At 35.8% G+C, this 17,197-nt stretch overlaps 1 protein-coding gene across 13 annotated transcripts in view; it reads right to left on the bottom strand.

Moving 5' to 3' along the window:
- Positions 1–17,197, bottom strand: part of ntrk2a (neurotrophic tyrosine kinase, receptor, type 2a) — a 106,271-nt gene that overhangs the window by 17,586 nt on the left and 71,488 nt on the right. For 10 of the 13 annotated variants that reach the window (XM_038305690.1, XM_038305740.1, XM_038305711.1 and 7 more), the window contains 4 exons: positions 12,458–12,588; positions 6,022–6,194; positions 5,684–5,839; positions 4,082–4,172 (listed from right to left, as the gene is read on the bottom strand). In XM_038305690.1, coding sequence (XP_038161618.1) covers positions 4,082–4,172; positions 5,684–5,839; positions 6,022–6,194; positions 12,458–12,588 — 551 coding nt within the window. The remainder of the gene's footprint in view (positions 1–4,081; positions 4,173–5,683; positions 5,840–6,021; positions 6,195–12,457; positions 12,589–17,197) is intronic. The other 3 variants (XM_038305703.1, XM_038305749.1, XM_038305757.1) reach the window with 1 other exon arrangement.

The following is a 17,197-nucleotide window of genomic DNA, read 5'->3' as shown; positions in this document are numbered from 1 at the left end:
TTATAAATATTATCATACTATTATTATAATAATTATAATAGTTATTAAATATGCAACTGACTTGTACAAGAGAAAAAAAAGCAAAAACAAGGCTGACTAGGTTTCATTTGGTCATGCAAAGTACCAGTACACCAAACTCAGCCACTAATGCAAAACCTAATGCAAAAGGTACTTATACTGTAGCAAAGTCTCTAAATACATTGAGTGTTCTGCTGAATATAGTAAGGAGAGAAAGTCTTGCCTAAACACTTAACAAATAATTCTATGGATGATTTGAAATGGTTCTGTATCAAACCCAATATAACTACAACTGACTACAAAGGTAAAAAAGCACACAAAAAAAAGTAATCCAAAAACACTGAATTCTGACAGCAAATGGTTTAGATGCTGCAATTTCTGATCAACTTCTGACCAGTAGTGTTGCTCTCACTTGGAATCCAGCACTTTAATTTCCCTAAACAACTCAAGCCATCCTTTATATTAGTGAGCCATGCAACTATCAATTTTAAACACATAATCAGTCATTACTCTAGTGAGTTAGACTGTACATCAATAATCCAGCTAGTAGTCACACTTTATTCTACTAACACATTGTCCCCAAATTATGCAATTAGTTGCGCTGACTTTAAAAATATTCTGTGGTGGGTGGGAGTGTAAACTAAAATATGAGGATGACATTCTATCTATTTTGCTCGGAAACAAAAAAAAAAATTAGCATTAATAAACATGCAGATATTGATCTACAGCAGGCGTCTCCAAACCGGGTCTTCAATCATTCATTTAATTCAGCTCAAACAAAGCTGATTCAAATGGATGGCTTCTTACCAGGCCTTAATCAACTCAATGGCATGCTGAAGTTACCGTAAGTTAAAGGTAATTCAGTGCTTTGAATTAGCTCTGTTTGGGCAGGGATGCATCTAAAATCTGCAGGACAATAGATCGTGAGGACCAGGGTTGGAGACGAAGACGCATAACATGCTGGCAACAATATTGCCAAGCAACAGATGGTATCTCGATCCTATGTTCATCACTATTACTATAGATTGTTAATACAAAAGATATATACTCTTTCTGTAATTCGGGCCAGTTTGTATTCAGACAAGAGGCCAGTTGCACAAGAGTCAGTTTGGAAGCCGCATAAAGCAGACCCCGGTCTTTCTGTTCGAAAGGTCTGGACCAAATTGTAGTGTTCTTGGCTCTGATGACTTGTGTAATTTCTCATTTTATTCACCTGTCTAACTCTGCCCGGTTTCTCATCACCATTCATCTGTGTCACCTTCTTCTGCCTCTATTTAACCAGTTTACTCCCAATCATCAAATATTCTCGAGCCTTTGGTGAGAGCTCTTTAGCGTACCTGATTGTGTTCTTATTGCCTGATAATACTAATAATACTGATAATACTAAAAAATTGTTCTTAAAATAAAAACATCAGGCCTCAGGAGATTGGTATTTTAAATACTTTTTAACAAAAAAGACATCCAGGTAACCCAAGTATTCATTCCTCTCCATTTAATTACTCATCACAAAGAGACTTGCTGACATGTCAGCATGAATGTTAAAAACTTTGTGGCTTTGGCAGGATAGACTTTCCATAAATGTATTATATTGTCTTTGAAGCTCACTAAAGCTGTAAGGTCGAGTGGCCTCACCATCAAGGACCCCAACATCCCCAAAAAAGTTAAATGTGGATCAAGGTTTGACACAAGGCCCTCGATCTGTCTTGTGCAACGCCAATCGTATTTATTGTGTAACAGGGAATTCGGTGACGTCACTGCAACCCCTTCATTTCATCGCCTCTGCTTCTATTTCCACACACATCCATACGCACAGAGGTGGGGGGCTGAGCTCCAATTCCTCTATGACTCATCTTTGCTCCAGTCTGACGCAAAAGCATGACTGGGTCCATACACGCTACCTTCCCACACAACCACACACACAGACCTCCATCTCTGTTAGGTGTTGAAATGCAGCCACCATCCTGTAGCTCCCCTGTGCTGAACTGTTGTTCTAATGTGTATTTATTTAGTTATTCTTTCTGTCTCTGATAGAGACTTTGTTCCAACTCCTGTTTTGTTTTGTTTCCTGTATGATGTCTTTTCTAGGCTGCCATGCCTCAATACCTCTCCTCTTTCTCTCACCCAAATTTATCCCTTTATCGTTCCATTACTGCCCTTTCTTAGCTTTTTTTCAGTTTATTAATCCATCTTCTTTCATTTCGAGGATCCCACTTTTTTCCTCCATCTTTTCTCCTCCTGTTTTTTTCTCCCATCTCATTCCTCCTTTCATCTTTTTACAGCCGTCTCTATTCCTCTCCCTCTCTCTTACTACTACTGCCTCAGCATACTAAGCAGAAGTTCGCTGATTACTTTTTCTTCCTGAGAAACGATGGATTCAACTCCGAAGCTCACCGCCACTACCTTCACCCATTACCCGTTGCCATGGATACAGCCTCAGCACTTGGCATTATTGAGGAGGGGGTGAAAGGAAGAGGGAAGAGGAGGAGGAGGATGTTATGTGTTGTCACACAAAGACCGTACTAAAGAAGCCCACTCAGAGCCGTTTTTTTTTTCTTTTGAATTAATTTTCTGAACGCAAAAAGGTTTTTAAATGTACTCCTAAATGTTATGCCAATCCACTCCTTTTTGACTTTACAGCTGTGCTTTGTGCTCATAAATCAAAACAAACTATTACCAACAATTTAACACATCTAGGTACACATAGAATTTTATTTTTCTGGACTCTGTTTAACGGGAGCAAGAACAATACATCTATTTCACATCTCATAGATTATTATCTTTCAATGTGTCATAGTTAATGTCATTATTTATTCCCAAAAAGAGATTTTTCCTGTCACTGATTTAGCGCTGTCCCCTCAATCCTCCCTTTCCCGCCTCCTCGGAGTGATCTGTCATTGTCAGTCATGTCAGTGTGTCACAGTGGATGGGGGAGAGGGTTGGAAAAATGGACAGCTACTATCGATCAGTCAATACAGTTTATTAGGCCTTGGCCCTTTGGGAAAGTGACAGATAGCTGTACAGCAGGAGAAAAAAGAAACACAGATTTACTCCTGGCTCACTCATGTACCCCTGGGTTATCTTGACACTAAAAGTAAAAGCAATCACACAAAAAGCACCACTGGCCAAATGTGAACTAACACTGCTTTGTTTTCTGTAGAGGAAGTCACATTTGTTTTGCCTCTGTCCTTTTCAGATATGCACTCATTAGAATAAAACTAATAGGTGCCATTCTGTGGGTGTTTCACCCAAAAAAAAATTTCTTTTTTTTTTCTTTTTCATTTGCATTCCTTTCTCCACAATGTCTGCACAGAGTTGGCTGCAAACCAGATATTTTCTTTCAGTGCAAAAGATTGAGTCAAGAAGAAATAAGCAAATTGTAGAGTGTAAACCCCAAACAAAATAAAAATAAGTTTTCTACCTCATCAAGCAAATTCTTGTTCGAATTAATCTTTTGCATTGTGTACACTGAACATTTTAAATGTCTAGTTGCTTGTAATCTTGACAAGACCATTAACAAAACAGTAACATTTATACATTGCATTATAAGTAGTAAATTCAACATAATAAATAAAGTACCTGCTTAGACATAAGCAACTAAACTATACTCAAAAATCTAGTCAAACTTATCTACTTTAGAAGAAAGTGGTAGAAAAACAATACTTATTTTTTTCAATTGAGCCTTTCAAAATCATGGTAAAGAAAATCGGTATAGATCATTTTGGATTTAATCGGGTTTTTTTTTAAAGCTAACTAAATTTGCTTCATGTCCTAAAACATTTAACACACCTTGTCATTCATCACATATATACAACATTACATATTACATATTTAAATTATATAATTAAACATAAAATGGGAAAATGAAGAGTTTGTAGGAAAAACAACTATTCCAAAAAATCCTAGATGCACACAAATGTGTGCTTAGTGCTTAGTGAATTTTAGCATAGACAAAACTAACTGTACTTATTCTCATGCAAGAGTGAGGGAAGGTGGTGGACTCATGCAGCAGGAAACAGGGGTGGGATGGGCTGAAAGAAGGGCCAGAAAAGATATCGACACATACACCTACCCTGTAGTAGTCTGTGCTGTAGACGTCCCTGGACATGCCAAAGTCCCCAATCTTTACCAGCAGGTTCTCACCCACCAGACAGTTCCTGCAAAAAAATTAAGAAAGAAATATTCAGAAATATCAAACTTCCTTTATTTGAGTTAAATCATAAGTTCTTTAATTGCTGATGTGCACATTAATGTGTAATAGACTTGACTAACAGCTTTTCATAGTTTGAGTTGTAGTTAAAAGTGATTACTGCTGATCAAACATTCATTAACAACTGAATAAGACCTTAGTTAATACAAAAGCATTTTTTAAACAATTAAATTTTTTAATATAATAATTTATTTATTTATAAAAAGACAAACAGATCAACCTTGCTCTGCCCTTCCTGCTTAATCATGACTGGCAGGTGGGCTATTAATAACAGTTTAGGCTCCATTTCTCTGGCCACTCCAACGCCTGAATACTGCCATCATCATTTACACTTACTGCTAAATATATATCTGATGATATCAGATACTGTATATGTTTAGATTTAGGACTTAAATATAAGATATAGATTTATTATTTAAATATATATTTAGAATTTACTTATAAATATAAAAGTTATTTTTAGCATGTTATCGCTGTATTTTGAACAAACACTAAATGTGAAGAAAGTGCGCTAAATAACAGAAAATATGACGATAATTCCTTTTTAAATTTTTTACATTCCTTGACCCATATCAGGTCACAACCACTGCTGACCAAAAACAAAACAAAAAGAGAAAAAGATTTGGAGGACTAAAAAGAAAAGGTAAGGATCGTTGGAGGGCAGCGTTTCATAGAATAGGCAGATGATAAGGAACGAAAAAAAACATCATTGTTCAGAAAGGACATGGAGATTTAACATTCTAGAGCTGCTTCTTCCAGACATTGATAACTCGTTATAAAAGATAAAACCATAATTTTTAATTGGCAACAAGTATTGAAGGGGAATCTTTCACCATTAGTTTTGGATTAAAGTTGTCATGAATTCTTGAGCAGACAACTAGGTTTAGAAGGTAAATACTTTCTCACCAAGTGATTTGGATTGCTTAAAAAATGAAGTTGAAAAGTGCATGTTTTGTTTGCTGAGTTTATTTTTGACTGATATAAAAATATGTTGCATTATTTTTAATATGTTTAGAAAACAGAAACACAACAAAATTAAAGGGAATAAAATATATATATTTTGGCCCTGCATCTGAGGAGTTAATTTAGTCTCAGTCTGATTATGAATCAACCAATCAGACTGAGACATAACTGTTTATGCAGATGTTCTGTGTCCAACACTTTTACTGATAGTTGCACTCTTTTAAAAACATTTAAACTTTTCTGAGCTCTTTTTGGCGATGGTTTAAGTCACTGAATTAACAACTAAATTAGACTTCTTTCGGGCTTTTGTTGGGGCAATAATGAATTATTTTTTAGTGGGGAAACTTGTCATTTCTAGAATCATGCATACATTTCAAACAGGATAATATTAAATACAAGCCTTTGCATAACAAAAATGCTTCATTAAAAAGTGTAGAAAGCAAATTTAAAAAATGCAAAAACCCTGAGGAAATAGCAGAAAAGTAGGTAACGCACCTAGTGGCTAAGTCACGGTGCACAAAGTGCTGTGATGCCAGGTAAACCATGCCAGATGCTATCTGTTGAGCAATATGCAGCATCTGAGACTGTGTTAGCTCCACAGGTCTTGTGGTTTGGCCTTCTGCCATTAGCACTGCATCTGGTCCATGAGCCCTACAAGAGAACAGGTAGAACATTTTTTTACTTTTAGCTTTGTAAAAGCATCTTATAAGACTGTTCAGCTTTTTTTAAGGTGTTTATTTTTAACAGCAAACTTCTTGTGAGGATTTCGTTTAACTGTCTGTTTTTGCGTGGCCATTTTCACATTAAATATACAATTAAGAGGAGCGGCGTGCCTGAGGAACTTGTTTAAGTCTCCGTGTTTCATGTACTCAAACACCATGATAAGAGGGTCGCTCTCCACACAAACGCCGTAGAACGTGACGATGTGCTCATGCTGCAGGTTGGTCAGCAGCTCTGCTTCACGGTGGAAATCCTTCCTGGCATTTTCACTGGCCTCTTTAAGTGTCTGCAAACACATACACAGAAATGCACACAAAGGAACTTTCTTTAGCTGAGCGAAAGATGTGAAATAAGTCTATACTTTTTATACTACTGCACTTAGTATGTTTTTATATATTAAAGCCTCTGATTTGCTGATTTGTCCCTTAATCAGTAAAGAAACAGAAGCAGCATTGCCTGGTAAGAAAATAAATGAAAGCATTATAGCAGATCATGAGACGAAGAGTTAAATGATACATAGATAAAGACATGGCAGGGAGGTAAAGACAGCATGGCTCTCATGATGTTCCTGATATCCCCCTAAGCAAATCTCAAGCAAAATCATTGAGGGAGGTTGAGTAACATCAGCATCTGTGACGGAGAATGGAAAAAATTTAATTTTGAGAAAAGGCTCTACGTGTTGCAGGAAATGAAAGTGATAAGGAATGTTAGTTTCCCTTAAAAAACATATATAGAAAGAAATTATCATGTTCTACATGAATAATAGATATCCTTCCTATCCTTTCCTTCATATGACATATATATATGCAAGTGTCTTTATCTGCCTGTGCAACATAACATAGAAAAAAGCTCAGATTACGCTGCAGGATAAGGAGTCATGAAGAAAACAAACTGTAACCTTTAGTCCAGAATGCAGAGATGGCATAAAAAAGCCTGACTACATGCAACTCTTGCAGCCAGAACATGAGCAAGCGTGCATCAGGAAATTTATTCTTGGTCAAGTACATAACAGTATGTAATACGATACAGCATGAAGATTATATGCAGGTCTATAACAAGATATGGATCGAATGAAAGCCTGTACTTCAATCTAAGTTTGCAATATAATATGAAACATATGGTGCCTTTAAAAAGAAGTCATACTCCTTAAAATGTTTTACCTTTTACTCAGAATTCAGTTACTTAACGGGGTTGTCTGCGACAGACCCACACAAACAACTTACTGCAAAGAAACTGAAGAGTTAGTTCAACATTAAATTTTCCTTTGTGGTTAATAAAGTATTTTTTAAGTCCTGTATGATCCTAAAGGGGAAAGAAAATGTCATGTCATGTCATGCTGATCAAGTTAGGGCAAACGTCCCCTAAGTTAGGGCAAACGTCCCCTAAATGTATAAAGTTTCTCTGAATCAATACCTGCTTTGCATATTTACAGATGAAAATTAGTACCGGCTTCACAGCTAAATCATCCAATATCAGTAGGATTTGGTGGAAAGCATCTACACCAAAGATTTTCAGTTGAAAATTACAATTCAAGTCCTTTGGAGACTCTAACAGTTTTTTTATTTCTTTTTATTTAGCTCTGTCTATAGCATCTTATCTTTGAATCTGTAGAGCTTCCTGTCCATGATGAGGAAACACCCACAGGCACGATGCTGCCAATCTCAAGGTTTATGGTGAGGATGGTGTGTTTATAGAGACCCAAAATGTTTTGCAATCTGATCAGAGCAGCTTCTTAAAACAGTTTTTTTTTTTCATAATGTTGTTTTTTTTTTACCTGTGTTCTCTGATGAACATTGAGAAACAGAAAACAAGACACGTATTTAGACTGAGATTAACTAATATGCTTCTGCACTCAATTTACAAATTAGGTGACATCTGAGGGCAATTGTTTGCAAAGGATCTAGTTTGGGATATGGGAGTAAAAAGGTCTGAATGCAAAAAAAAAAATCAGGATTTATCAATGAAAAATGCTAAAAACTATAATTTCTCTTAATTTTACAATCATGTGCTAAGGTTTGTTGGTCTAATACATCAATGCAAATACAATATAGTAAAGTCTGTGACTGTGATTCGAAAGTGTGCAAAGAATGAATAATTTCTCAAGGCAGTGATATGCAAAGCATGGGTTGTTTTCTTGATTAATTCCTGCAGGGACTGATAATCAAGTTTACGTTTTCAGATTACACAGAATGCTATTGATATTAATACAGTTCTGACAGCCAACAAGAAGTGGTTGTTTCCACATTTATAAGATAATCCCTTAATTAGCATTTCTTTTAATTTTCTGGCAATCTATTTGTAAACCATAGATGTAGTGTTCACATTCTTTCAAAAAAAGAATGATAATTTAGATGATGAAGCTGAAAAATATGCGATCAAAAAATGTGTTTAAGCATAAATCTTATTTACTGTTTCCCTGGGCTTAATCATTGAACAGCATCCAATAATCTTTGCAGACTAATTATGAATCACTGCACGGAGCCGGTCATATTAAGGCAAAATCCAGGGCTGCTTGCTGCTGCAGAGACTTACCTGTGAGGCAGAAACATCTATAACCGACCTATCACGCTCTCCCTCGCTGAACTCAAAGCTGATTTAATTCCCAGAGCAAAAGCCACAATATTAGACTGTTAGTCATCCGGTCTGAGCACATTCAGGTTCTTTGACAAATAAAAAAGCAATCACCAACCTTCAACTCAAATATATGGTGACTCATTTACATGTGTGAAGGAAACATTATTGGATGTGTTTGGTGTTTATGATGGATGGGATTCAGTCAAGTAAGTTTGCTGCACTTGTGGTTGTGCATATTTTACTTGCAATGGTATTTACTGCAGCATGAGGATGATTGATGGCTTCTCGATGTTTAATATACAGTAGGAGTAAAAAAAAAAAAACTGCTTCTGTGTAATGGTTAGCTGGATGATTGATAAGTGATTCCCAAAATGACATCATTAAACATTCTGAGTGAGTGCATGTTTTAATGTGGTAAACAATCAAAAACACGTAGGGTGAATGACAGAGTGCAATGTACGGACAAAATGATTATGTGTAATTATATTTAAATGGTGACACTGTGGCAGATTGTCAGCTTATAAACCAATGCTCAGACAGCTTGTCTGCCATGGGGTTTGAGTTAATGAAAGGCAGAATAAAAAAAAAACAGGGTAAAGGATTATTTGTTGAAAGGTAAAAAATAAAAGAACATTATTATTATTATTAAACCTACACTAATTATTCGATACTTTCTAAGGAGGCTCAGTTAGTTCTATGGGCATTCTCTCCATCCATTAATATCTTTCTCTAAACTTTTGTTTTTCCTTATTTTTACCTAATCTTGGTACTTTACAATCTTGATATTATTAAGTATTTAAAAAATAAGAACACATTTCTTGACATAAAGACGCATTATCATTCAGAAGATTAACTATAGTTTAGCTGCTTTAGGCAGCTTATTTCTTGATAAAAAAATAAAAACATCTGGAAACTGCTTTTCATGTGTACTCAGATAATATTTTTCAAACACTGTTTAAAAAGCATTTAAGAGTGACAAAAAATACAATTCTAAGGAGATCAAGATCAGGATCCATGCTAAAAGTGTACACACAGTATATCAAACATCTGAAAATGGTGTACGCCTGAAGAAATTCAGATTTTAAAAAAAATCAAGGGCATGCACAAAAACAAGCAACTTTGCTTTATAAATTGCAGTTGTACCTCAAAGTTTGCATCCAAGGCTCAACTTCGTGTTCTGCTCTCTATATTCAACCATAAATGGTCCATGAATCCAACAAAAGAATGTAAATGTATGTTTAAATGAGCCAGCCAGTCAATGTTGAAAATTGGTTACCAATTAAAATTACAGGCAAGAAAACAGAAAAAGCACGGTTTAACCAAGGTTGAAATACGGTAGATGTTGTTGGAGGGTCAGATGGTTGATAGCAACAGTTTGTGTGACAAACAGGTGTGACAAATAGAATATGATATATGGACCGATCATATTAATAATTCCAACCAAGAAGGTTGGCAGTATTGTAATTACCATTGGCTGGTTTAACACAGTTTTTAGGATAAATTTGCTAAATTATCTGTCTGTCCGTCTGTCTGTCGTTTTTTTTTTTTTTTTGTATGTCCTCAACTTATATTCCTCTTTTTGAGATAAGGTTTAAAAAGCTTCCAAATTCTTCTTTTCAGATTCCTCCACCATGCTATTTGATGCCACTGTCTTGTTTCCTAAATAATCTCTGTGGTGTTCACACTCCCTTTACAACTAAGACCACAACAATTAAAATGTTTAAAGGTTTAAAAAAAACTGAGTAGGTTCCTATGATGATGGAAATCTAATTTGATAAGCATGTAAAAGGTTTTAAGCAATTTCAAACTAGTAAAAGAGGGGGAATACTTACTTTTCTTCCTGTTAATTTTTTTTGTGAAATTTTATTTTCACAAAAATGTTCTTATTTACAATATTCAACATTCTCAGTATTGTTTAGATTTACTTTAATTCATTTTTCAAATAAGTTGAAAAAAATAGTTATTTGATTCGTTTAGATTCTACATGGTGTCAGCAGGAACTTTATTTTTTTTTTTCAAATTTCTAAGGTCAAAATTTTGTAAAGCATGCTGACTAAGCTGAAGCTAAGCTGACAGCCAGTATCTGCAGGTGGTTTTAAGGATAAGCTGGAAGGAAACAGGAAGCCCAAGAACAGAAAAAAAAAGCTGTGGGATTTGTGAGTAGGGACGCAGCCAGGATGATGAGTCAGAGGAGAGAGGAAAAATACAGCAGGTGCAAGCTGAAGGTGCAGAAGAGAGGAAAATGGAAGAAAGGGGGGAATAGTGGCATAAAGAAGGTCGGTCTTGTCACAGGTCATGTATTGTTAATGCAAAGTTCTTCTCCATTTAGATTTGGTTTCACTTTGGACTGCAGAGAAAAGGAAAGCTGGCTTGATGGGGAAGCTGATGTGCAGATATATATCACAGGAAGATGTTTCCTGGGATGCATCTCAATTTCCTCCTTGAAGTCAGCGGTTTTTAGCTGTAATCCCACCTCACATCTTACAGAGAGAGGCTTTTGATATAAAAGACTGTCTAATGTTAGTAGCAGAAATGCAGGTGAACATAGATTCTCTATGCTGGAGCAATGTCATGTGAAGGATTGTATTTCAGAAAACTTTGGACCCTTTTCAGTAACATTAGACTGTCTGCTGCAAACTGCTCAATATTTGGAATACATTGAAAGAATCAGATGTTGTTTTTTTAATGATGACATGCCAATATTTATCTTTAACTACAAAGTCACCAAACCATAAATTCAAACAAAAAAGAAAAACCCTTCTTTTTTAGATCAGATGTGTAAAAAAATAAAATTTTTGAAAAAGCTAGTGCAAGTAAAACCACAGCTGAAAACGTAAAACTTCAATTGAAGTTAAATTATGTTTTATGGCCTCTTGAATGCTTGAGTGTACAGTTTGCATAATGTAAGATGAGAGATTTCCCAAAACCTCTACGGAGGATTTGTCAAGCGACAGGACAAATTAACACATTTCCTAAATTTCTATCTGCATGATGAAGAAAGGGACAGTAGCAGGTCTAAGCTATATAGTTAAGTTTTAAATGTTTTTTCTTCTCCACAAAGTAGCAGGTCCAGCAGATTCCGAAATAGCTTCTTCCCCACTGCCATTAGACTACTGAACTGTTGAGAAAACTCTAAATCATAATACAGACTCTGCCTCACTCTGATAACACCAAACCAAAACACTGCATATTTGCACAATATATATTTAATGCTCTGAACTTCCATATCAATGCGTTTTTCTACACCATGTTTTTTACCCAAACACTGTTTACATTTGATCACTGCTGCACTATAAGAAATGGAAATGTAATGAAAGCTGTACAAAACTAATTTTTGGTTTGTATAAATTGTATATATATACAATAACAATACAATTTTTTAAAGTCTAAGCCACTATAAGTAGTTATTCATACATTGCTGGTGAAGATTCTCAGTCATCCAGGTCATAGTCATTCCAAAAAAAGAAAAAAAAAAAGTTAAAAAACAAACCACTGGACTTTGTTTTCCAAGTTTGAAGACAATTTGCTTCCGCTCCCATTTCTCAATTCAAAATGTCTGGATTAGTTTTGACTTCCAAGCTTTATAGAGTAGCCTAACAAAGCCTTGTTATGGCTTAGAAAACATGCAAATTGAACCAGAAGAAATGGTCCACCCCTTAGTTAAGGTCTTTGTTAGCCTGCAATGCCCAATTCTGGTATTCATACATTGCATTGGAAACTGCTATCATAATACTGTGTTCAGCACTGTTACCACACATTGTGCAGCTCTGATGTCAAGACGATTGGAGAACATTTGAAGAAAATCACATAAATGAGAAATTTAGAGAAACATTTGTTGAAAAATAAACAAGCCAAGAAAAACAATCATTTCTGTTGTTTCCTATATTTGGCAATTATTTCAAATAATTATTTCAATTATTTCAAAGTAAGACATTCTGTGAAATTATGAACGTAAACAATTTAGTCCCAGATTACCTTGACAGCGACCAGAATCTTCTCTTGGTCAGGTGAAAGGTTATAGCACTCAGCCAGGAAAACTTTTCCAAAGGCTCCTTCTCCAAGTTCTCTCTTGAGTACGATGTTGTGTCTTTTAATGTGCTGCACAACTAAACAATAGAAAACAGAGGGAAGGTCACTTTATAACATGCATAAAATAAAAATAATAAAAAAATTAGCTAAGATTCTGCTGGTATTGTAACATTCCTATACTTAATCAGATCTTATTCATAGCAGTTTTAAGGAAAGATAAAGTTCCCAAATCAATATGATGCATATTTGTTCTAATCTAGCCTTTATCTCTCTTTTTTTTTAAATGTATATGTATATACTTACAATTAAATACATTTTTTATTTGTTCTGTTTTCCTTTTTATCAGTAATATTCAAAAATGCCTTCAGTGAATATTACGTGGAAGTGAAGTCATATTCTCTGTATGTGTGCACAGTTTATTAAAGCATATTTAAAGAAGAGAAATTCCTTTGAAAAAGATCAAACATCTAATCAAGCTCTGATCACCCTCTCCTGACAGCGATGTCTTTAACAGCTTCTTTCAGGAAAAAAAACGCCATTTTTAACAATTCCTTGTGCAGATTTCTGCCAAAAAGAGTAAAATACTCAGGGTTACTCTAAACAACCCTGGTACTGAGATGAGGTGTTTGACTGAGTAATTTGTTGTCATAATTTTACTTCGAGTAAAGAAATAAGGATGAATATTCTTCTCTTTGTACTGGTACTCGTCGTCTTTCTCTTATCTTGATCATGGGGGCAGAAGTCACAGCAGACACTCACAGACTTCTCTCGCTCTGCTGGAGAAAGCCCAAGAAGCCCAAGGAAGCCAGAGAGGCATAGTCTCTCCAGCGTGTCCTGGGTCATTCCTTGGCCTCCCTCTGAAACACTTCTTGAGGGATGGTGTCCAGGGGTCATACCAAAAATATGACCACCTCAGTCGTCTCCTGTTAATGTGAAGGAGAAGTGGCTCTACACCGGGTCACTCTCAAATGATAAAGCTCCTCACCCTGTCTCTGAGGGAGTTCCTGTCTACCCTGTGGGAAAAGCTAATTTCAGTTGCTTGTATCCTGGATCTCATTCTCTATTTCAGCTAGAACCATAGACTGAGAGGTAGATCGAGAGCCTTTTGCTCAGCTCTCGTTTGACCACAACAGCACAGTGCAGCGTCCACATTATTGCAGCAAGGACACCAATATTCTATCGCTCTACAGCTCCATTCCCTCCTCACTTGTGAACTGGACCTCAAGATACTTGAACTCCTTCACTTCAGACAGAACTGTAGAGGATTATTCTCATCCATATCCTAACAAACCACAGCTTCCAATCATTGCAAAGACTCTTAAAATAAATTAAAATAATTTTGCTTAGACACTACTTCATTTGTTTTTATTGATGCATGTAATCTCTTCCTGCTGCAAGCTCACCTACAGTTGGCTCAGACGGAGCAACACTTATTTTTGTTGCTAAGTAATTTGTGACTCTGCCAACTGATTTGATTTAAAAAAATGGCTCTCAGCATGATTATGACTCAAGCTCTTATGTTGCAGGACTATTACCACTGTTATCCTGACTCAAACCCCATCAACCTCTAGCTTTCTTTAACCAGATGCTCAAGCATAAGTAAACATAAAGCACATTAACTAGAGAATTTCCTGAGACATACGTCATCACATGAAGGAGGATAAAGAAGATTTTTATATGATGAGATTAAGAGGCATATTGGAAGAAAAGGTGTCCACTTAGAACATAAAGTTACAGCCCCGCTAATCTCTGAGAAGTTGCTGTATTGATCCAGACTGGAAAGCTGGAGAAGTTTACAATAATCCAGTATCCTACAGAAAGAAGCAAAATGACTAAAAAAGAAATGGGGGACGAAAGTGAAGTTAAAAACTTTTGATTAAATATTAGGTAACAGAGAAAATCTAATGCCAGTTCTGGACGACACAGTATTTCTTTCTGATGAGGTGCTTTAAGGTAGATCAAACATTTATAGAAATAAGCTGTTTGATATAAAAAGGAACAAATTTTATGAGATGCATTTCAATAAAGGAGCATAGTAAGAGTGTCTGTATATGCGTCAGGTTGGTTTGTATTTTTTTTTTACCCACATGCAGAATCGCTGAATTTTAATGTTTTTAACAATGTAACAAGAATCTGGGAACAGAGAACTAAAGGAAGTCAGTTGAACATTCTTGTTGGTCTGAGGGGATGAAGCAGATGGATCAGGAAGGAGATGGTTGACAACTGTAGACAAGAACGATATTCCTGGTTCGGGTCTTTGGCTTAAATAATATTAGTGGTATTCATCTGGTGAAGAGAGATGATCCTTCACCTCCTTATATACAAGTGTCATCTTAATTGAGAAATGTTCTCAGTTGTGCAGCAAAACGGGTCGGCCCAGCCACCAGCAAAGATTTTCTCTGTGACAGGAAGCTCAATCAAACCAGAAAAACCGAACAACCCCAGAGACCCTTACAATAGCTCCAGTACAATAGGTCCATCTTTATAACAATTCTACGATGTATAAATTTAAAAATGCCTTAAGCAGTGTATATATAAAAAAAAGGTATATTATTATATGAAGGTTTGATTTGAGGATGTAGTTTATAGATCATATCTTTTGTTGCCTATTATTACTCCAAAAAGGGAATTGACACTGGAAAAACATGAAATCATCTTTGTGTTCCTTAAACTATGTGTCAAAGCATCTCTTTTTAGAATAGAATAGAAATATCCTTTAGGAGATATCAAATTGTCACATTCCACCATGCAAAACAAACATGCATAAAACAAACCCATGTTCCTTTAAAGACAGCTACCCACCAGCTAATTACCTCACCACACCATTTCCGACTGTGGCTGTTTAATAAGTATTCTTCCATGAAAGTGCCTTTTGCCTCTTCTCCTTAATTACAATCCTCAAATAGCAAATAAATTGATGAGTGCGGACCAATGCTTCCTCCATCTTTTTTATTTTCGTTGGCATGAAGCCCTCTTGGCTCCCTTAGCATTTTTGCCATGTTTTTTCTGTCCCTTTTATAAAGGTAATGTGTCAGTGTGGTTATTAGGAGTTCATGAAAGATGAATATAGATTAAAATGTAATTGCTTAATCTGGCAATTTAGGATCATGTGTGATCCTGTGTTGCCAGAATACACCAGATCAGATTGTTCGATAAATGTTTTCGCTTTTTTTTTATAAGCATTGCTGGTAATGATGGAAAGTTGCAAAATGTGCACTGCTTAACCTTTTCTAAAAGTTAAGGATCTCTTAAAAAAATGGAAAATTGACAGGTTTAGTAAACATTGGAATCTTAAAAAAATGCCCAACCAACAGAGCTTCAGTCTTTATTTATGTCTTATTATCTATAAATTCCACAGTATATGACTTTTAAACTAAGTGTATGCACAGAAGAAGCTGGTCAATCATTACCACAGCAAATCGGCTTTTACAAACCCAAATGTTTTACAGTAACTACTTCTTAATGCATCTATTACGATTTCCAACAACCATGCCTTCTCTGATGTTATTATTGCTAATGAGGTGTTCATTTCTGAAAAGAAAAAGCTGCACAAGTGAAGCTGGGTAACACATCTAACGTTTCCCATGATTAAGCATGGAGCCATCATCTCTGCACAGTAATTGTTGCTTCACTGCTGCCTGGAAGAGATCTCTGCAATCATTGAAGTAACAACCGATACCCACTACTGACGAGACAAGCTGGTTAAGACCATGATTAAAGGGCAACCAAGAGCCACTTTACCAAACTGTCTCCATCAAAGACTATTGTACTGTCCTAAAAGGAACTAGTGCTAAATAATCAGATTGATGCAGAAAGTATTTTAAGCATATTGCCTGTCTGGGACCTAAAGAGGAGCACAGAAAAATCATAGTAATTATTGCAACATATTTTTAAAACAATGAGAAACCTATATATACACCACAGTATGTTATTTATTTGCACTGATCCAGAAAGCTTTCATTCATGTCTTTGAGCTGTAAATCCTCGTAAGTTGTGGAGTTATATAGCAGGACCAAAGAGGTCAACCTGCAGTCTCTCATTAGGGTCCCCCTTACAGGAGCTACCCACCATACAGAGCACACACACACACATGCCAATCTATAATTTATTACTACACAAGGCCAAAGCCTGGAGAGGCTTTTATTACTTGCCAATAATCATAATGTCATATTGATGGAGCAGGTCAATATCCATCTGTGTTCTCTGTCTATTTGTCTGTTGCTCTTTTGTACCTTTTGTTCTGCTTGAGTTTTGGATTTCTTGTTTTTCCATTTCTGTTTTTCTTTCTCATCTGTATTTCATTTCTGTGGTAACTCTTATGTCTCTATATTGCTATATAGCTGGTGCATGTATTTTGTGCAGTTGATTTTAATAAAATATCTTCAATCTCTTATATTTAACATCGGCAATTCAGTGCTCAGCATGTCCAGATTTTTTCTGGGTGTGTTCCTTCATTAATATGAGAATCATACTCTAATTACCAAAGTGCTCAAAAACATGACTGGAAGTTATGCACATGTAAACATTTACCAAGTGCAAAGCGATTTTCCAAATTAGAAATTCAACTGCGGCAGCAGTTCTTTTTTAGTGTCTTCTGAAAGTCAGTTGGAAACGCACAGGAAAAACATTATTTGGTCATCTGCGCCACAAAAGAGGCATTACAATGACGCCAGACAATGTGGAGAG

The sequence above is a fragment of the Cyprinodon tularosa genome, unplaced genomic scaffold (assembly GCF_016077235.1).
Source record: "Cyprinodon tularosa strain WSP-4 unplaced genomic scaffold, ASM1607723v1 ctg115, whole genome shotgun sequence".
NCBI lineage: Eukaryota > Metazoa > Chordata > Actinopteri > Cyprinodontiformes > Cyprinodontidae > Cyprinodon > Cyprinodon tularosa.
Note: the sequence above shows the minus strand (reverse complement) of the source record. Positions and strands in the feature narration are given on the sequence as shown.